The 22,231-nt window shown below is 47.0% G+C and overlaps 1 protein-coding gene across 3 annotated transcripts in view; it reads left to right on the forward strand.

Annotated features, from left to right (window-relative positions):
- NEK4 (NIMA related kinase 4) overlaps positions 1–17,114 on the forward strand; it is a 114,439-nt gene extending 97,325 nt beyond the window's left edge. For 2 of the 3 annotated variants that reach the window (XM_075321732.1, XM_075321734.1), the window contains 6 exons: positions 1,104–1,192; positions 1,304–1,360; positions 7,700–7,794; positions 9,112–9,311; positions 13,075–13,205; positions 16,730–17,114. In XM_075321732.1, the coding sequence (XP_075177847.1) occupies positions 1,104–1,192; positions 1,304–1,360; positions 7,700–7,794; positions 9,112–9,311; positions 13,075–13,205; positions 16,730–16,822 (665 nt within the window). In that variant the 3' untranslated portion in view covers positions 16,823–17,114. The remainder of the gene's footprint in view (positions 1–1,103; positions 1,193–1,303; positions 1,361–7,699; positions 7,795–9,111; positions 9,312–13,074; positions 13,206–16,729) is intronic. The other variant, XM_075321733.1, reaches the window with a different exon arrangement.
- The last annotated feature ends 5,117 nt before the right edge of the window (positions 17,115–22,231 follow it).

The following is a 22,231-nucleotide window of genomic DNA, read 5'->3' on the forward strand; positions in this document are numbered from 1 at the left end:
CCGGATCTATGTGTCTCGCACCGCTGCACTTAGGCGGTGCACTTCTCTTTTTGTTGGATTAGATCGACCATTTCGGACGCCTACCAGAGTACTCAGGTGCCTCCCCCGCCAGGGATCAAGGCACATTCGACCAGAGCTGTCGGTGCCTCTTGGGCTTTCAGGCACCAGGCTACGGCTCAACAAGTCTGTCAGGCTAGCCTGCACACCTTTTCGAAGCACTACCAAGTGCATGCTCATGCTTCGGCAGATGCGAGCTTTGGCAGACGCATCCTTCAGGCGGCTGTCACTCATTTGTGAAGTTAGGCTCCGCCTACTTCTTAGTTTTTCTGTTTATTTCCCACCCAGGGACTGCTTTGGAACTTCCCATGGTCTGGGCCTCCCAAAGGAACGATAAAGAAAAAGAGAATTTTGTTTACTTACCGTAAATTCTTTTTCTTATAGTTCCGTATTGGGAGACCCAGCTCCCTCCTTGTTGCCTGTTGGCAATTTCTTGTTCCGCGTGTTATCACCGGCTGTTGTCGTGGACAGAGTCTCCGGTTGTTCCGGCTCTTGCTCTGTTCTACTTGTGGGTGGCTATTCTCCTTCAGCTTTTGCACTAAACTGGCTGGGTCTGCTCACCAGGTGTATAAGCTCAGAGGGAGGAGCTACACTTTTAAGTGTAGTACTTTGTGTGTCCTCCGGAGGCAGAAGCTAAACACCCATGGTCTGGGTCTCCCAATACGGAACTATAAGAAAAAGAATTTACGGTAAGTAAACAAAATTCTCTTTTTTTTTATCATATAGATTATTATGGATCTAGGAAACCAAATTATGTAGTTTTTTTTCTTTTTTTTTTGGGAGCATGCAAACCTCATATTCGGTGTGTTTATTTATTATACTTGCTTATTACTTGTGCTAACATACATTGTCATCACTCACTGTTTCTACCGGGTCATGCAGATATTGTCCTTGACCAGATTTATACCCAGCACCCCTGCAATGTAACCACTAGGCCACAGTGCTGTCCCCCTTTGCACCCAAAAGCCACCTCAGTATTATTTAGGATTTTTAGTAAAAATGCCTAAAAATTAATGTTTCTGTCCTGTGTTTTCCTACATCTCCAGCACCATCCGTCAAAGCACACTCTGCCCAAGCTTTTGATAGAGGACAAGCAATGAATCCTGTCTGCCAGTCATTGCCAAGTCTACATGGGGTGAGTTCTACCAATAGTGAAATGGTGGCGGAAACGTAATAACATGTAAAATGTAACATATTTACTAAAGCTGCTTTTTTCTCTTCCATTGCTTGTAAATGCTACTTGAAGGGGTGTTCTGATACTAAATGCAAATCGGAGTATGGAGGACCAGCGCAGGTTCGGGAGGTGAGTTGTTATTGTTCTTCCTCACCTTCCTGGACCTATTAATAGCTGATCCACATGCAAATTCTTAGCTTTTCTTCGCCATTTCAGTTCATAAGCGGGCTTTACACGCTGCGAGATCGCAAGCGATCGTACCCGCCCCTGATGGTTGTGCGCTACGGGCATATCACTGCCCGTGGCGCACAACATCGCTTACCCCCGTCACACGCACTTACCTGTCCTGCGACGTCACTCTGGCCGGCGATCCGCCTCCTTTCTAAGGGGGCGGGTCGTGCGGCGTCACAGCGACGTCACACGGCAGCCGTCCAAAAGAAGCGGAGGGGCGGAGATGAGCGGGACGTAACATCCCACCCACCTCCTTCCTTCCGCATTGGCGGTGGAGGCAGGTAAGGAGATGTTCCTCGCTCATGCGGTGTCACACACAGCGATGTGTGCTGCCGCAGGAACGAGGAACAACATCGCTAATAAGAATAGAATGATTTTTTGTTTTAGGACGACCTCTCCGCGGCAAACTATTTTGGCCGCTTTTGCGATCGTTTTAGGTCGCACATAAGTGTCACACACTGCGATATCGTTAATGACGCCGGATGTGCGTCACAAACAACGTGACCCCGACGATAAATCATTAACGATATTGTAGCGTGTAAAGCCCTCTATACACACAGGGGAATACCGTATTTTTCTGACTATAAAACGCACTTTTTTCCCCCCCAAAATGTTGGGGGAAAGTGAGGGGTGCGTCTTATAGTCTGAATGTGGCTGTGGGGAATGAGGGTGCTTCGGTGGAGCGGGTCACCTGCCGTGACCACGTGGGCCCGCTCATTTCATATGCATGCCCGTCCTCCTGCCCATCATCCCTCAGCGCTGAAGCTGGCGCTGACAGGTGGGCGGGATGATGGGCGGGGGGAGTGCACACATAGTAAAGAGTCGGCCCGCATGATCACCCCTGGCAACTACAGCCTGGAGTGATCATGTGCGGCTGTATTCACTTCCCCCCGGCACATCATCATAAGCGCGGGGCACAGTGAATAAGTACGGTATACTCACCGGTCCCTGCAGCATCGCGATCTCCTCCTGTCGGCTGGCGAGCTGATTTCTGTAGAGAGCGGTGAGCACAGTAATGATGTCATCACTGTGCGCACCGCTATTCTCCGCACAGGTAAGCTAACAGGCAGACAGGAGGACGAGCGATGCTGCAGACCACGGTGACTGCTCCACACTCCAGCGGCGCTGCTGCCGGCACTGACAGGAGGAGGAGCGATGCTGCATGGAGAGAGGAAAGGTGAGTATAAACGTTTATTTTTATTTGTGTGCCACAGGATACAGGCCATATAGCAGGATGGGGGTATATAACAGGATGCGGCCATATACCAGGATGGATGGGGGTATATATCAGGATGGATGGGGGTATATAGCAGGATGGGGGAATATAGCAGGATGGGAGTATATAACAGGATAAGGGCTTATACCGGGATGGCGCTATGTAGCAGGATGGGGGTTATACCATGATGGCCATATATAGCAGGATGGGAATATATACCATGATGGCGGTATATAGCAGGATGGGAATATATACCAGGATGGGGGTATATAGCAGGATGAGGGACATATATACAAGAATGGGGATCATATACAAGGCAGGAGGATCATTACCAGAATGGGGTACTTTAGTAGAGAATTTGGGGACATTACCCCCATAACAATGTCAGCAGCAGATCATCGCCCCATAACGGTTTGTCATGACCACATTTTTTGCTTAAAATTTTATTTTCCTATTTTCCTCCTCTAAAACCAGGGTGCGTCTTATGTCCGAAAAATACGGTAATTGCTTCCTAGGCCACTAGACGCTATACCACAAAAACTTCCCTCAAAATTAAATACAGTTAGGTCCAGAAATATTTGGACAGTGACACAATTTTCGCGAGTTGGGCTCTGCATGCCACCACATTGGATTTGAAATGAAACCTCTACAACAGAATTCAAGTGCAGATTGTAACGTTTAATTTGAAGGTTTGAACAAAAATATCTGATAGAAATTGTAGGAATTGTACACATTTCTTTACAAACACTCCACATTTTAGGAGGTCAAAAGTAATTGGACAAATAAACCAAACCCAAACAAAATATTTTTATTTTCAATATTTTGTTGCGAATCCTTTGGAGGCAATCACTGCCTTAAGTCTGGAACCCATGGACATCACCAAATGCTGGGTTTCCTCCTTCTTAATGCTTTGCCAGGCCTTTACAGCCGCAGCCTTCAGGTCTTGCTTGTTTGTGGGTCTTTCCGTCTTAAGTCTGGATTTGAGCAAGTGAAATGCATTCTCAATTGGGTTAAGATCTGGTGATTGACTTGGCCATTGCAGAATGTTCCACTTTTTTGCACTCATGAACTCCTGGGTAGCTTTGGCTGTATGCTTGGGGTCATTGTCCATCTGTACTATGAAGCGCCGTCCGATCAACTTTGCGGCATTTGGCTGAATCTGGGCTGAAAGTATATCCCGGTACACTTCAGAATTCATCCGGCTACTCTTGTCTGCTGTTATGTCATCAATAAACACAAGTGACCCAGTGCCATTGAAAGCCATGCATGCCCATGCCATCACGTTGCCTCCACCATGTTTTACAGAGAATGTGGTGTGCCTTGGATCATGTGCCGTTCCCTTTCTTCTCCAAACTTTTTTCTTCCCATCATTCTGGTACAGGTTGATCTTTGTCTCATCTGTCCATAGAATACTTTTCCAGAACTGAGCTGGCTACATGAGGTGTTTTTCAGGAAATGTAACTCTGGCCTGTCTATTTTTGGAATTGATGAATGGTTTGCATCTAGATGTGAACCCTTTGTATTTACTTTCATGGAGTCTTCTCTTTACTGTTGACTTAGAGACAGATACACCTACTTCACTGAGAGTGTTCTGGACTTCAGTTGATGTTGTGAACGGGTTCTTCTTCACCAGTGAAAGTATGCGGCGATCATCCACCACTGTTGTCATCCGTGGACGCCCAGGCCTTTTTGAGTTCCCAAGCTCACCAGTCAATTCCTTTTTTCTCAGAATGTACCCGACTGTTGATTTTGCTACTCCAAGCATGTCTGCTATCTCTCTGATGGATTTTTTCTTTTTTTTTCAGCCTCAGGATGTTCTGCTTCACCTCAATTGAGAGTTCCTTAGACCGCATGTTGTCTGGTCACAGCAACAGCTTCCAAATGCAAAACCACACACCTGTAATCAACCCCAGACCTTTTAACTACTTCATTGATTGATTACAGGTTAACGAGGGAGACGCCTTCAGAGTTAATTGCAGCCCTTAGAGTCCCTTGTCCAATTACTTTTGGTCCCTTGAAAAAGAGGAGGCTATGCATTACAGAGCTATGATTCCTAAACCCTTTCTCCGATTTGGATGTGAAAACTCTCATATTGCAGCTGGGAGTGTGCACTTTCAGCCCATATTATATATATAATTGTATTTCTGAACATGTTTTTGTAAACAGCTAAAATAACAAAACTTGTGTCACTGTCCAAATATTTCTGGCCCTGACTGTATGTGGCCACATTATTTTTGCATGGATTTTTTTTAAAATTATTACAATTGAAAAATTACAATTTTTCAGGATCTTGTATGATCTTGTAAGGCTCAGTCCACGTTGTGCATGCTGTCGCTCAGAAGGTACAGGCACAATCAGGATAGATGGCGAGATTTTTGTCCCACTATAAAGAAATGTGTATACAGCATGGTATAGGTTTTTGGTTTTTTTTGCTGTGACCCTGCTGCGCTTTCCTATACAGTTAATCAAACTGAGACTGAAAGGCTCCTGACGTTTTTTGGGTTTGTCATGAGGGTCAGTCACCGCTCTGTGTATCAAATCAAAAGCAGCGGCTGTAACTGTGCTCCCGCACTGTCAGCCTCCTCTAATATTGAGTAGCTGTCAGTCAGTGCAGGGGACACAGTTACAGCTGCCGCTCTCTATTAGTAGATATGAGGTTTATCTGCAGGTTAATATGTCAAGGGAGGAGTTTGGTTGAAGACTGCTAATGGAGTCTTCGTTTGGGATATCCAGAGACGGTGCCGTATTAGCTATATATATGTGCCAATATATCAATGTATATAAGACAATGAACACACAGACGTGCTCTCTTTTCAGCCAGCGTCATCAACTGATTCGTGTATTCTATTGTTCAAGCATTAAACACATCACTTCAGCCTGAAATATATTTACAAAAACTTCTCCATTTGCTCACACATACTGATAAAGAATAATTAGGGGGGAGTGCGTATGGGCAGCATTGGGAGAATGCATGAGATCATACATCATCCCAAATAGTACACGTTGAAGACGGTAAGTGACAATGAGATTCTGTAGAAATGATACATGGGAGTATGGGATCACCCGCCTCATCCTACAAATACTACATTCCTTTTCCTGTGAATTTTACTGATAAGGCTCCCAATTAACTTAATGAATATCTCCTTTGTTCATTTATACTTTGGCTAACTTTTTTCAATATACAGCTTAGAATTATATTATGGGTCTATGCGATGGCTACATAGACAGACAGATAATTATGCATATACATCTACATTTTGATTATTTATATACACAGATATTCTTACTACGTTTAAACAAACAAGGTATTGCTCAGTGTGCCACCTCCACAAATAGTGTTTGGATCCTGTCCAGCTCCAGCACTGAGAGCCCCGCGGCCGGGAGGAGATGAGCTATAATCCTCCTGGCAGAATATGGGTTTCAGTCTTCAGAGTGGCACTGGGGTGAGTTCAGTTACAATTTAACCCCTTAACGACCGCAGGCAGTAAAATTACGTCCTAGCGGTCATAACGTTCCTGCCCGCGGTCTGCCGGCAGCAGCATGCTGCGATCAGCGCACATCTCAGCTGATTTTCACAGCTGAGATGTGTGCCTGCTAGGCACGAGCAGAATCGTTATCTGCTCGTGCCGTTTAACCCCTTAAATGGCGCTGTCAATATGTGACAGCGCCATTTTATAAGCGCGATCACGGTAAACTTTTACTTACCGCCCGATACCGGAAGTCACGTGACGCGATCACGTGACTTCCGGTAGTTGTCATGGTAGCACAGGGTCATGTGATGACTCCTGTACTACACATGAATTGCTTTCACTTTCGCTGTGCCCGCGGCCCAGTGAAAAAGAAAGTGAGCGTATCTGGTCTTTACAGCTGTGTAGCTGTGATCAGCAGATAATGCAGAGCGATCGGATTGCTGATCACTATAGCCCCCTAGGGAGACTAGTAAACTAACAAAAAAAGTTAAAAAAAAAAAAAAAAAAAAAAGTTTTAAAAAAATTAAAAAAAAAACCCTAAAAGTTCAAATCACCCCCCATTCGCCCCATTGAAAATTAAAGGGTTAAAAAAATAAAAAATATACCCACATTTGGTATCGCTGCGTTCAGAAACGCCCGATGTATCAAAATATATAAAATCAATTAATCTGATCAGTATACGGCGTAGCGGCAAAAAAAATTCCAAACGCCAAAACGACGTTTTTTTGACGCCACAACTTTTGCGCAAAATACAATAAGAGGCGATCAAAACATAGCATCTGCGCAAAAATGGTACCGTTAAAGACGTCAGCTGTCACTGAGCCATAGATCCCGAAAAATGTGAACGCTACGGGTCACGGAATATAACGTAAAATGTGCGCCACTTTTTTCGGACAAACTTCCGATTTTTTTTTTTTTAACCCCTTATATAAAAGGAAACCTATACATCTTTGGTGTCTACGAACTCGCACTGACCTGAGGCATCACACCCACACAGCAGTTTTACCATATAGTGAACACAGTGAATAAAATATCTCAAAAACTATAGTGCTATCGCACTTTTTTTGCAATTTTTCTGCATTTGGAATTTTTTTGCCGTTTTCCAGTAAACTATATGGTACACCTTATGGTTTCATTTAAAAGTACAGCTCGTTCCGCAAAAAATGAACCCTTACATGACCATATTGACTGAAAAATAAAAAAGTTACGTCTCTCTCTCAGAAAAAGAATGGCGGAAAAAAAAAACGGAAAGCGAAAAATCGGCCGGTCGTGAAGGGGTTAATTGAACCCACCCTGGTGCCACTCTGATGACTGAAACCCGTATGCTTCCAGGAGGATTATAGTTAATTTCCTCCCGGCAGCAGGGCTCTTAGTGCCAGCTCTGGGCAAGTCCCAAGTGCTATTAACCTGCAAATTAACCTCATATCTGCAGGTTAATAGTGTTTTTTCACTTGACAGTTTCCCTTTAAGTGAACAACCCTCTTATTTTTGAGTAAGCAAATTAGAGCTATTGTCATTCATTTTTTATTTACTGTTCTCTTCCTTTTAAAGGAAAGGCGACATTCTTCACATGGGCTTTATGTTGAGAGTGATCTGAGCTCCTCTACCAATTCCACTGACAAATCAGATGGTGATTATAGAGAAAGGTAATTACTAAGTATAACTGAACAGTAATAACCAATTAAAATTCTCTTAGACCTGATGGGGCTGGTGTACTTACTGTGAAAATCCATGTCCAGATAGCTGTATAATCCGTTTGAAAGCTAGAAGAATGAGAGTTTATAAGTCCTAGTGTATTCATGAGCTATACTTGGTCTCCATCCACGTAGTTCCATTCTTCTTCTGGACTCAAACTTTCATTTTTAATGTTAAGATGAGGGTCTTATATCACACCGGGGGCAGCGGCGGTGGTGCAGCGGCTCAGGAGGGTCACAGGAGGTGGGGACGGCGAGGCTGCGGGCCCAGAGGCGGGGGTATGGTGGCTCAGAAGGGTCAGTGGACGGAGGGTCGGCGATACTGTGGGCTCGGAGGTGCCGCGGTGGTGGGCTCCATTGAACCGCCGACGGTTGACGCGATGGACTTCAAGAAAATGGCCACGGAGGCAGCATGTGTGCAGGTTTGACCCCATGGCCATTTTCTTGAGGTCCATCACGTTAATCGCCGGCAGTGTAATGGAGCCCACAGCCCGCGGGCAGATCAGTGGCGCCGCTGCCGCAACACCCTTGAGCCCACATTATCGCCGACCCTCCATCCTGTAACCCTCCTGAGCCGCTCCACTGCAGTGACACCCCCTCATCCGAGCGCTCAGGATCAGCGACCCAGCCTCCTGTGACCTCACTCCATCATCGCCGCCCCGATAAGCCATATCAGGATCATAAGATGCACACACATTTTCCCCTCAGTTTTGGGGGGAAAAAAGTGCGTCCTACAATCTGGAAAATACGGTATATTGGGATTCGTTAGGAATAATCCGAACCCGAATAGTTACTGTTCGCTCATCACTTGTTACCTGTCTGTGATGATCATGCGAATGCTGAAAAGTGATCCCTACAGAACACAAAGTATCAGCTTAATATTGTTATACGATTTTTATTAATAGAAATATGAGAAACATAAAAAAATGCCCAAATTTTATTGATGAAACGGCGCTGATTTACTAAGCTAGAGGCAGGAATGGTTTGGGCTGTATGTAGTCGCTGCAGCACGAAAAAACAGAGAATGGTGGGACAAGGTCTTCTATCTTCAGGGCTAATATGCCTCACATGCTGCTCAGTGGTGATCTGCTGGACGAAACCCACCAAATGGAAATACATGACGTGTACAATTGATATGTTCATAAATATAAAATTCTTCTAGCAACTTTGCAAATGTAAAATGCTACTGAAAAGCCTAGTGACTGTGATCTGTATTGGCGTGTCTTAGCCTGGCATGATCATAGCTGAATTTTTTTTCCTTCTTCACAGAAAAGACTCAGATTCTGGAGAAATGAACGATCTCGTAAATCTAATGACAGAAACGTTACACATGGAGAAAGACAACGTTCAGATGCCACCGGCGGCCTTTAAAGAATTCCGGCTCAACAAGCGATACAGAGACACATTAATGTTACATGGACGGAAATCCGAGGAGCAAGAAGAGATCAGCTTGGAAGACTTAGCACCAGGTGGGCACATAGTGTCTGTATAATGGTAACCAACAACATTCAGGAGTACAGACGGAGAACCACAGCGCTGCCGCCTGTATATTTTATACTAGCTGTACTACCCGGCTTCACTCGGGTCAATAACTGCTGTTAACAAAATAGAATGTATTAACAAAAATGTATTCTGCACACAAAAAACACTAAACAAATAGATATAAATGTAATTATAATGTCTGTCTCCCCCTCTGTATATATCTCTGTCTCTCCCTGTATTTCTTTGTCTGTCTGTCTCTTTCCCTGTCTGTCTCTGACTGTCTGTCTCTTTCTCTGTCTGTCTCAATCTCTTTCCTTGTCTATCTATCTCTGTCACTTTCCGTCTGTCACTTTCCCTGTCTGTCTCTTTCCCTCTCTTTCCCTGTTTGTCTGTTTCCCTTTGTCTATCTCTGTCTCTTTGTCTGTGTCTGTCTCTTTACCTGTCTCTTTCTTTCCCTCTCTTTCCCTGTCTGTCTCTTTCACTGTCAGTCTGTCTCTTTGTCTGTGTCTGTCTCTTTGTGTCTGTCTCTTACCCTGTCTATGTCTGTTTCTTACCCTGTCTGTGTTTGCCTCTTTCCCTGTCTGTCTCTTTCCCTGGCTGCATTGTGACACGCAACATTTCATTTAAGGGCGTGGCTGCGCATTCTTCTGAAGTCCTGGCTGCACTGTGGCTCCCAGCTCCATTCGCTTTAATGGAGGCAGGTTTTTTGGTGAATAACTGTAAAGCGCAGGGTTAAAATTTCCCCTCAAAACATAGGCTATGACGCTCTCGGGGTCCAGAAGTGTGAGTGTGCAAAATTTTGTGGCTGTAGCTGCGACGGTGCAGATGCCAATCCCTGACACACACACACACACACACACACACACACACACACACACCTTTATATATATATATATATACTAGAAGGTGGCCCGATTCTACGCATCGGGTATTCTAGAATTTACGTATTGTGTAGTTAATGTATGATTTTTGTTATATATATATATATATATATATATATATATATATATATATATATATATATATCTCTATATATACATATGTGTGTTGTTGTGTGTAGTTACCAAGTGTTTGTGTAGGGGCTGTACATGTTCTGGGTGTTGTCTGGGTGTGGCGGGGGGTGAGAGCGGTGTTGTTTGTGTGTTGCGTTGTTTGTGGAGCGCTGTGTCTGTAGCGTTGTGTGTGTGTGTGTTGCGCGGTTTGTGTGGGTGTGGGGTGTGTGTGTGTGTTTTGGGGGGAGGTATGTTTTGTGCAATGTGTGTGTTGTGCAGTATGTGCGTATATTTGTGTGTGCCGCGGTGTTTGTGTGTTGGGTGTTGTGTGTGTGCAGCGTTGTCTGTGTGTGTGGGTGTCTGTGTAGGGCAGTGTTTGTGATTCCCAGTGTGTGTGTGGTGTGTTGTGCAGTACGTGTGTGGCTGTGTGTGTGTTTTGGGGGGAGGTGTGCACCCCCCATCGTGCTCCATCCCCCATGCTGCGCATTCCCCATCGTGCTCCATCCCCCATGCTGCGCACTCCCCATCGTGCTCCATCCCCCATGCTGCGCACTCCCCATCGTGCTCCATCCCCCATGCTGCGCACCCCCCATCGTGCTCCATCCCCCATGCTGCGCACCCCCCATCGTGCTCCATCCCCCATGCTGCGCACTCCCCATCGTGCTCCATCCCCCATGCTGCGCACTCCCCATCGTGCTCCATCCCCCATGCTGCGCACTCCCCATCGTGCTCCATCCCCCATGCTGCGCACTCCCCATCGTGCTCCATCCCCCATGCTGCGCACTCCCCATCGTGCTCCATCCCCCATGCTGCGCACTCCCCATCGTGCTCCATCCCCCATGCTGCGCACCCCCCATCGTGCTCCATCCCCCATGCTGCGCACTCCACATCGTGCTCCATCCCCCATGCTGCGCACTCCCCATCGTGCTCCATCCCCCATGCTGCGCACCCCCCATCGTGCTCCATCCCCCATGCTGCGCACCCCCCATCGTGCTCCATCCCCCATGCTGCGCACTACCCATCGTGCTCCATCCACCATGCTGCGCACTCCCCATCGTGCTCCATCCCCCATGCTGTGCACCCCCCATCGTGCTCCACAGTCACACATCAGACAGTATACATGCACACATCTGATCGCACACACTCACACACACCCCACTTCTCCCTGTGCCCACCGGTGGGCGATCCCAGCAGCTGTGCTGCACGCCGTGCTCCTCTGCCGAAACTCACAGATCCGATCGCATACACTCACACACACACACACTCACACATCAGAACACACTCACACACATCCGATCGCATACACGCACACACACACTGACGATATCGCACATACGCGCTCACACTCACAACATCCGGAGATACCACATGCTTCCGGCCATGTGATCCTCCGGCAGGTCCTGGAAGGTCACTGCACGCACAGGATCGCCGCCGAGAAGCAAGCGATATCACGGTATGTTGTGAGTGTGTGGATGCGATCTGATGTGTGTGTGAGGTGTGTGTGAGAGTGAGTGTGATCTGATGTGTGTGTATGTGTGTCCTTATGTGTGTGCGTGCGTGTTCCGCCGCTGCAGGACCTTGATGCGCTCACCTCGGGGCGAAAGGCCATTCCGTGGGGGGGTGGAGCCTTGGCGAGCGGCCAATCCGTGCGGGGGGGCGGAGCAGAGGCGAGCGGCCAATCCGTGCGGGGGGAGGAGCCGAGGCGAGCGGCCAATCCGTGAGGCCGAGCGTCCAATCCGTGCGGGGGGGGCGGGGCCATGGCGAGCCCAGCGGCCAATCCGCTGTTTGTCACCGTAAGGACATGGCCAATCCGTGCGGGGGGGCAGAGCCGAGGCGAGGCGAGCAGCCAATCCGTGTGAGGGGGCGGAGCCGAGGCGAGCGGGCAATCCGTGCGGGGGGGCGGGGCCATGGCGAGCCCAGCGGCCAATCCGCTGTTTGTCACCGTAAGGACACAATTTTGGAGCCAGCCAGACAGACAGACAGAATAAGGCAATTATATATATACATATATATATTAATATATAATATATTGTGCGATCACAACAACTGGTAATATTGGGTCCAACCGATCGATGGAAAAAAAGTGAATATTTATTTATTTTTTTCAAAGAAACAGCCCAGCATATTTTAAACTATCGTTTTACCAATCATCAGACTGTTCCCGTGATTGACTGCACTGGTCCCTTGTCCATTCACAAAAGAAAAGAAGCATGGAGACCAGCGGAGGACCCTGGCAGTTGTGGAAGAGGAGCCAATCATTTTAGAGCATGCTGGGCTGTTTTGTTAAAGTATTAAATTAGGTGTGAGCAAAATACTCTGCTTCTATGTCCTTGGAACTACAAATTAATAAGATTTTGTTTTACAAGCGCTTAGAGAAATCAATGCAACAAAGCCTAGCATGGTGTACTTAAAGATTCTGGTTTATTACATCATGTGACCAGTTTATATAGTACCTCACACAAAGAAATTACCATGTAGCAATAAGAGCTGGAGGGGTGTGTGTAGAAATGTGAAACGTCCTCGCCCATCAATTCTAGCCGAACCCCATGACCTCACTTAGCTATAAGACAAGATAGTTTCTGCCCAACACAAAATGGCTTGTATTTTCTCACATTAGGGCTGGACGAACAAACCCCTTTAATTGAAGTTTAAGCAGTTTTGGATTTGTAGCACAGCATTTCATAACTTGTAAAATGAAAGAGAGCATTATCCATCAGAATTTTGGTAAAATTAGTCATTTTTGTGTTCTTTTGCTTAGATTTAACAGTCCAAGACAAATTCCGTAGAGGGATTGAAGTGATGAGGACTGAAGTTGTACAGGGACTAGGAGTTAAAGTCCTAGAAGAAGTGTACAACATTATGGATGAGGAGGATGATGATCTGAAAGAGGTAAGCCATTAGTATTATTATATAGAACCATACCAAGGTAAATTGTCACATCACAGGATTGCTTGGACTGACAGCACATCTACCAACCCGAGCGTGACCGCTTCATATATTTCTATGAGGCTGTCACACTCAGATTTGGAAAAGCGTGGCCAGTCCGTGTATTGCATTTCTAGATCGTACCGGTGATGATGGACACTTGGAAGAGCCCTTATGCTGTGACTTAAGGTGATTTTCTAGTATAATACGAATGACATCTTTAAATAGGGCTTATTCAGCTCTAACAGGATCAGTAAATTATATTGCTTTACCTTCTCCTGTTATCTTGTTGTAAGCTCCTGAGAATTCAATGTGATGTAGTAACTATTCAAGCATATGTAAATACAAATTGCATATTCACTACTCCCCACTCACACCTCTCAGTGCTAGCCTCAGTTATAGTAAATCTGAACTGAATTTACACTGCTGCCCCCACCCATACTCCCTCCCACTTCTCAGTGGTGATAGTGAATGCACTGGGAGGTGGGGGGGCAGTGCTTATGCAGATTGTATTTACATACACTTGACTAGTCTGCAGGAGACACTGAATTCTCAAGAGTGTACAACAAGATAACAGAAGCAGCTACAGCAATAAAAGTTGTTGATCCTAAGGCGGGCTTTACACGTTGCGACATCGCTAGCGATGTGCAGCGAGATAGCACCCGCCCCCGTCGCACATGCGATATGTGGTGATCGCTGCCGTAGCGAACATTATCGCTACGGCAGCTTCACACGCACATACCTGCTCGGCGACGTCGCTGTGACCGCCGAACAATCCCTCCTTCAAGGGGGAGGTGCGTTCAGCGTCACAGCGACGTCACTAATCGGTCGGCCAACAAGCGGAGGGGCGGAGATGAGCGGGACATAACATCCCGCCCACCTTCTCCCTTTTGCACTGCCGTCGGGACGCCGGTAAGGAGATGTTTGTCGCTCCTGCGGGTTTACACACAGCGATGTGTGGAGCTGCAGGAACGACAAACAACATCATACCTGCGGTTGACCCGACATTATGGAAATGAACGACGTTACACAGATCAGCGATATTGTACGCTTCTGTGCTCGTTCATCGTCGCACCTAGGAGTTACATGTTGCGATGTCGCTATCGGCGCCGGATGTGCGTCACTAACGACGTGACCCCGACGATATATCGGTCGCGATGTCGCAACGTGTAAAGTACCCCTAAAAGGTCTAGGTCTACGTAAGTCCTATTAAAGATAACATTCATATTGTACTAAAAAAAAAAAATCACCTGACAGATTCCCTTTAAAGGGAATCTGTCAGCAGCTTTTTGCTACATCATCAAACAGAAACATAATGTAGGAAAAGAGACTTTGAATCCAGTGATGTATCAATTAGTTTACTGGGTGCAGTAGTTGTGACACAGTCAGAGTTCATAGACTTGGCAATGCAGCGGATTCAGAAAGCTGCCACTGCCCACACCACATTCTCTATATACAATGTCTATAGATGGTGAGGTGCTTATCACAGCAGGGTGCATGCCAGACAAGCTGAGTTGATAATCTCCTGAAGCAAAAACAAATATTGCAGGTATACAACAGGACACAAATCTGTGTAAACCCCTACAGCATGCTGTCTTCAGATTACATAGCAAAAACCTGCTGATAGATTCCCTTTAATATCATATAGCACATTATATAATATATGATGTACATCTGTGCATAAATCAGTTCAATCCCAGCATCAGTTTTGTATTTTTTGTACAGAGCACCTAATCATCTGCATATCCATGCAGTGTACGTGCTCAGATCCATAGGAAAAAAATCGATGATCTACATTAGTATCCTAAGATTAAATATAGTAAGATTATATACACGGCAAAATCGAGATATCTATACAAAACAAATGTACAAAGTTCAAACCATCCCCTGATGAAGCTTGATGCGAAACGCGTATTGAGTTTGTTTCGGTAGATGAGGCCTTACCGATACGACTGTGTATTTACTATATGTCACCCCTTCTCTTTTTTACTGTGTTTTCTTTTAAGCATTGATTAATCTGGGCTCTTTGACTTTTTTCTTCTGTGAGTACTCATCTCCAATGCTGAGATAACAATTGCTCTTACTATCTAATGTTTTAGTTTAAAATCCATTAGGGTGGACTCATTGCTTATTGTATCTTTTAAGAAAAAATAAAATGGCGCCAGCAATTTCAAAACGCTATTAACCTGCAGATTAACCAGATATCTGCAGGTTAATAGCATTTTTTCACATGACCGGTTCCCTTTAACTTCTGGCTGTAGTGTGGAAAAAGGGAGTTTGTGTTCTAAACCGCACATTCATTTAATTTTCCTCACCAGTCAGATTGAGCTTGTATCACTCTGATTGGAGGAGATGTCCAGTCACAAGATATTGATGACCTCTTCTTATCAACAGAATAGGAGCCGTCCTGCAGTACCTGGCAGTGACCACTACACATTGAATGGCGCTGTTCGGTGCAGCTCAGCTCAATGTGTTTACATACAGCTGCCATAGGAGCTAGTATCTGCTCATCAATGGGGAGTGTTCGCCGTCAGCCCCCACCAATCTGATATTGACCTAACCATAGGAGAGGTCATCAATATATTGTCATCAGACAACCCCTTTAACCTGAATTACAGTGAAAGGGGTATTCTCATTTCCAAGATCCCAATATGGAGTAGATGTAGTAATAATAATATTCGGAAACTAGCTGTACTACCCGGCTTCGCCCGGATTAATAACGGCTGTTAACAAAATAGATCCGTTGTGTGACGCATGCAACTGATGCTACGGATCGTACAAAATAACGCAATCCGTTATAGGTTTTTTTCCGCCAAGTGCAGAAAATCGCTACATGCAGCGTTCCATCCGGCCGACGGTCACTGACGGTCAGCGTCAAAATAACTGATACGCCGCAGAGTGGATGCAATGCAAGACCATCCGTTGCTATCCGTAGCTAATAGAAGTCTATGAGGAATATAACTGTTTCCTGCAACGGTTACTGTAATTCCTCAAGGCTGCGGATAGCAACGGAAGCCGTCCAACGCAAGTGTGAAAGTACCCTTAGCGGTTGTTCAGAACCTTGCTGTGGTTTCAATACAATCAGTATTTTATTGTGCAGAATAGTCCAGCTGATCTGTGTAACCCCGCCCCCAGCACTGATTGGTAGCTTGCTGAGAATGTATACAAGAAGCTACCAATCAGGGGTGTGGGCGGGGTTATACACAGCTCAGAATTTTCACCACTCTTACATCTACAGCAGGGAAAACAGGGATTTTATCAAAACGTCACCAGGCAGCCCACTAAGTGTCCAATCTCTGGATCCAGGCTGTCTGCCCCTACATCAGAAATTTGGTCACAGATTCCATTTAATATATGTTCAGCTGTTTAGAGCCGCCAATTTTACCCTTTTTTTTTTTTTAAGAATTTTAGTTCATAGGTTACGACAGTATAGAAAACGTCTACTGAGGCATAACTGATTACAGCTTGTACATTTTCTTCCCTTTCAGTCTCATTTACAGGAGCTCCTGGGAGAGAAGTACGGCAAATACATCCTGAAGCTTTACCAACTCAAGTTTCTTGAAGAGAATTCAAAATTCTGAATGAATTGTTTGCGTTGGGTCAATTCTTCAGACCGGACATTTTTCCACGTTTTCATTTTTATACATTAGAGCAGCTAATTTCCTCCTTCTGTCGAGGAAATATAAATGACAATATATTTTAATATTGTCCGATTTTATACAGAGGATTTTACAAGTGATGGTGTAAAGTGTGAGCTGTGATTGCGTGTCTGTGACTAACCCGATCAATGTCGTTTTACTTGTAGAAGAGGAACAACTTTCACCCCTTTTTAAAACATAATTTTCTATATGTTTTAGAACATTAAAATGATTGTAACCCACTTTGTATTTGTCTGTGTGGTCACCTAGGTTGTCACTGTCATCTGTAAGCTTTTATATATATCTAGAAGGTGGCCTGATTCTAATGTATCGGGTAGTCTAGAATGTGTATGTAGGTTAGCAGATTGAATGATAATGTAATGGCTAGTGTCACAATTGATGAAAATTTTGATATTATAATTTTTGCCAGCTGTATGTGAAGAAAGGAGTCGGGGGCGGCAGAGAGCGGGAGCAGCGGTGGCGGAGCCGGGTGGGGGCCATGTGTGCGGGGGGGGGAGGAGCCGAGCAGGGCCATGTGTGCAGGGGGGGAGGAGCCGAGCAGGGCCATGGCGCTGGGGACGTCAGTGCCGGGGACTTCATGGCTGGGGACAGGTGACTATCCAGGTGTGTGTGTGTGTGTGTGTTCAGTGTATACATGCGGAGGGCGGAGTGCGGGGGGGCGGAGCTGAGTGGGGTAATGTGTGCGGGGGGCGGATTGCAGGGGGGTGGAGCCGAGTGGGGTCATGGCGTTGAGGACGTCAGTGCCGGGGACTGCATGGCTGGGGACAGGTGACTATCCAGGTGTGTGTGTGTGTTCAGTGTATACATGCGGAGGGCTGAGTGCGGGGGAGTGGAGCAGAGCGGGGTAATGTGTGCGGGGGGCGGAGTGCAGGGGGGGTGGAGCCAAGCGGGGCCATGGTAATGAGGACGTCAGTGCTGGGGACTGCATGGCTGGGGACAGGTGACTATTCGTGTGTGTGTGTGTGTGTTCAGTGTATACATGCGGCGGGGGGTGGAGCCGAGTGGGGTAATGTGTGCGGGGGGCGGAGGCGAGCGGTGGGTATGTGTTGGCTGGGTTCCCGGTGTCGGCTCCCGGGGATATAGCACTCACTGGAAAGTCTGGGCTCCATGTGGGTGCGGGGAAAAGTGCCGGGCGTCATCCCGTCGGCCCGTAGTTCGGGCTGTTCAGTTAGCTGAGCCGTTGGTTGCAGGCTCTTTAGCGTGCGCGGTGTGGCGCCGGTTGTCACTGTAATGACGTCATTTTGGAGCAAGACAGACAGAATACCAAATCTATATATAATTGGTTTAATTTTATATAAAGCCTGTGCACGTGTTGTGGAGACATGAGGGTCAGTGGGTGCTCTTGTCCGCTGGCAGAAAGACCGCATGGATCAGGGCTCATCCCACTGAATGTCCGCACTCCTTCTCCATGGGAACACTACTACGACAACACAGGGAGTTGGAACCACACATGGTTAAGACTTTATTGGTTCACCAACAGGCAAAAACATATCGTACATTCCAAACAAAACACAAGATGGTATAAGGGACAATCTCGTCCATCCGCTGGCTGCCAGGGATTAGAATCCTGGTGACTTCGAGGATTCCAGGACCAATGATCCCAGTCCAGCAGGACCCCACTTTTGGCAGGCACCCACTGAAAAGAGATAGCGGCATGATTTTGAAGCTGATCAAGCACAGTAAGATATGTAGCTAGATGGCAAAGTTATCCCAACCTGGCTTCTCCCAAGCGAATATGTAGGCTAAGTGTTGAGCAGTGAAGCAGTTCTGTGAACCTTCAGCTGGAACCGTAAATCCAAAGCAGAAATCCAGCAGAATGAATCTTGAAGCAGTTCTGTGATCCCCCCCACAGCTGGAACTGTAGCTTCTTGGCTGAGGTTATGTAGAAATATCAAGTGAAGCAGTTCTGTGATCCTTCACAGCTGGAACCATAGCTCCTTGGCTTGTGTCATGTAGAATATCTCTTTGGTGACAGAAGCAAGCCCTTTTTAAACCCCTCAGCTCTCTTACAGGATTGGTGGAGATGGTTACTTTCTCATTAGTCGCAAGTTCAATCCAACTAGATAATTGTCCTCTGAACTACCGTATATGCCGGCGTATAAGACGACTGGGCGTATAAGACGACCCCCAACTTCTGCCCTAAAAATATAGAATTTGGGATATACTCACTGTATAAGACTACCCCGCTCCCAAATGAAAAAAAGTCATACTGACATGGCCAAATTGCTATATGGAGGGTTAAAAACAGCTTACCGTACTAAAGGATAGTAATCTGTTGTTAACCCTCCATATAGCTTAGTAAAGTGATTTTTCTATATGTATTTTTACATATTCTTACATATTCTTTACATATTCAGTATGCTACAGTATGCTAAGAGCAGGGGGCCGCACTGTGTGAGGAGGTGTTTTTTTTACTGTCCAGTATAGCCAATAGGATTAGTGCAGGGGCGGGGGAGTCACCGGGCCGAGAAAGGGAGCGGGGTCGGCAGCAGCACTTACTGTAGCAATATGCACACGAAGTGACATGTCACTTCTTCCGTGCGCTTTGCCGGCAGCTCCTGCTCTGTCTATGGCAGGAGCTGCAGGCAGAGCGCACGTTCTCGCCGGCACCATGCGCTTCAGAACGGAGCTTTTCAGCTCCGCTCTGAAGCGCACCTTTTACGGTGCTGGGCTAGTACGCAACGTGCGCACATAGCATGTAAGCTCTTCATTAATGTCCCTGCATGGATGCGAGGGGAATCTGGCGTTACTGCACTAATCCTATTGGTTATACTGGACAGTGGAAAAAAAACCACCTCCTCACACAGTGCGGCCCCCTGCTATATATCCGCTGTATATCCGGCGTATAAGACGACCCCCCACTGTAGCCATTATTTTAAGGGGGTAAAAAGTCGTCTTATACGCCAGTATATACGGTATATAGGAGGCAATACACATTCACAGACGTTGGACTCCAATCAGTCTTACATGAGACAATGGCTAATTTCTCTTGGTTTAACAAAGGAACAATATATCTTGCCTAATTAAGAACTGTTCACCCCCTACACAAGTGGCCAAATGCTGAGTCGTCACATGTGTAATGACATATTTAAGGGCCATATATGAACTATAATGCCCAGATCTGAACCCTAGTCTGCTGACCGATATTACAACCTAATTTATGCTTCTGAGCCAGGTTCATATTTCACAGACGTGTAAAATCGGCCTAAAGGCACATTTAAACACAACGATATCGCTAACGAGATATCGTCGGGGTCATGGTGTTGGTGATGCATATCCGGCCTCGTTAGCGATGCCGTTGTGTGTGACACCTTTTTGTGGTCAGTAATGATCGCAAAAAGATATCTAATCGTTCGTCGTGTACACGTCGTTCATTTTTAAAAAATCGTTCCTCGTTTGGAACGCAGGTTGTTTGTTGTTCTTGCGGTAGCACACATCGCTACGTGTGACACCGCAGGAACGAGGAACAACATCGTACAAGCGGCCGCCGGCAATGAGGAAGGAAGGAGGTTGGTGGGATGATCTGGCCGCTCATCTCCGCCCCTCCGCTTCTATTGGGCGGCCGCTTACTGATGCTGAACGAACCTGCCCCTTAAAGGAGAGATTGTTCGGCGGTCACAGCGACGTCGCTGAACAGGTAATTGCGTGTGACGCTGACGTAGCGATATTGTTCGCTACGGCAGCGATCACGCTGTGACGCACCACCGACGTGGGCGAGTGCTATCGCTCGCGACATCGCCTGACACTGTTTAATGGATGATTCATGGTTTAATATGCTAATCCTGCCCACGGGTTCCCAGATGTATCAGAAAACTGTCACCCCACGTTAAAATTAATGTTTCTTTATCGTTCCTATGGGAGACCCAGACAATGGGTGTTTAGCTTCTGCCTCCGGAGGACACACAAAGTACTACACTTAAAAGTGTAGCTCCTCCCTCTGAGCTTATACACCCCCTGGAGAACCAGATCTAGCCAGTTTATCACTTTGTGTTCAGGAGGCATACATCCACAAATGCATTCTCATCTGATTTTTGATTTTTGGAAAGAGTTTGAAGAAAAGCGGGTCCAAGTCTTGACTCCCGGCATGTCCCTTCTCACCCCACTGTGTCGGTGGTGTTGTTAAGGTTGATTCCAAGGCTGGAGCCTTACATGCCGTGCTCCTTCACCATCCCTCCTGGGCTCTGGCTTGAAGTGGGAGCCAGCACGGTTCTCCATGCTTTGCAGGAGACCGGTCTCCATCCGCAGCCCTTCAGGACCCTGATGGACCGGAGCACTCATCCCCAGGGACTTGGAACCCTGCGTCTCAGCAAGCTAAGTACCTGAGACGTTTATATTTGGGGGTCCCTGTACTTTATTGTTGTGGGAGAGTGTGCTGTTTGTGTTTTATGACATTTCCGGCGGGTTCTCTGGCTGTCGCCTGAGAACCGCGCCGATGGTGCCTGCGCGCCGGCCGCACCGCTCAAATTTAGGCCCCGGCTTCGCCGAAGGCCTAGTTTCGGTTTCTCTACCCTCGCATGTCATTCATGCAGAGGGACAGGCTCGGCTCCGCCCGGCGGCCGTTCTGCACAGGGGAGGGACACTCCTCACTGCAGTGTATGTCCCCTCCCCTGTAGGTCTCTATGGCCCTCCAGATCCCGCTCCTTAAGCAAGTCCCGCCCCCTCCCTTCGCTCCGGTGGCCATTTTCTCAGCGTTCCCCCTGCGATCAGTCATTGCAGCGTTGGTCTGCAGCATCCCTGCTGAGGTGCTTGGGGTCTGGGCTTCGGGATCTGGAGGGCACACAACACCGCTCCAGCGGTCTGGTAAGCCACAACCTCTGGTTGTGGACCTCTGTATATACTCTCTGGGGGTCATTCTCTGGCAGAGCCCCCACTCCAGCAGCATGTCTCACACGAGGAGCAAGGCTCCAAAGCTGTATTCAGTATGCACTGCATGTAAGCTCCTGCTGTCTGAATCGAGCACCTATCCACATTGTGATGCCTGCTCTAACCTGACGGTGCCTCAGCCTGGAATCGCCCCCCCAGGGGTCTCTCAGGCTGCTCCTGCTCCTGTGGCTGAACCCCCGGCTTGGGTAGAATCCTTTTCTAGGTCTATCTCCCAGTCCTTTGCTGAGTCCATGGGACTTCTGTCCAAAACGTTGCTGAATATGCATCAGCCCCCTTCAAAGGGTGCCTCTGCTGCTAGGGGTCTCTCAGGACCGGAGCTCACAGAGGATTCATCATCTGGTCCCAGACCCCGTCCTTCTCAGAAGAGACGCAGGGCTCCCTCTCCTTCCTCGTCCCGCGGCTCTGATTCCGGAGCTGACTCGCAGGACGAGGAGGATGCCTTTACTG

Source organism: Anomaloglossus baeobatrachus, chromosome 8 (assembly GCF_048569485.1).
Source record: "Anomaloglossus baeobatrachus isolate aAnoBae1 chromosome 8, aAnoBae1.hap1, whole genome shotgun sequence".
Classification (NCBI taxonomy): domain Eukaryota; kingdom Metazoa; phylum Chordata; class Amphibia; order Anura; family Aromobatidae; genus Anomaloglossus; species Anomaloglossus baeobatrachus.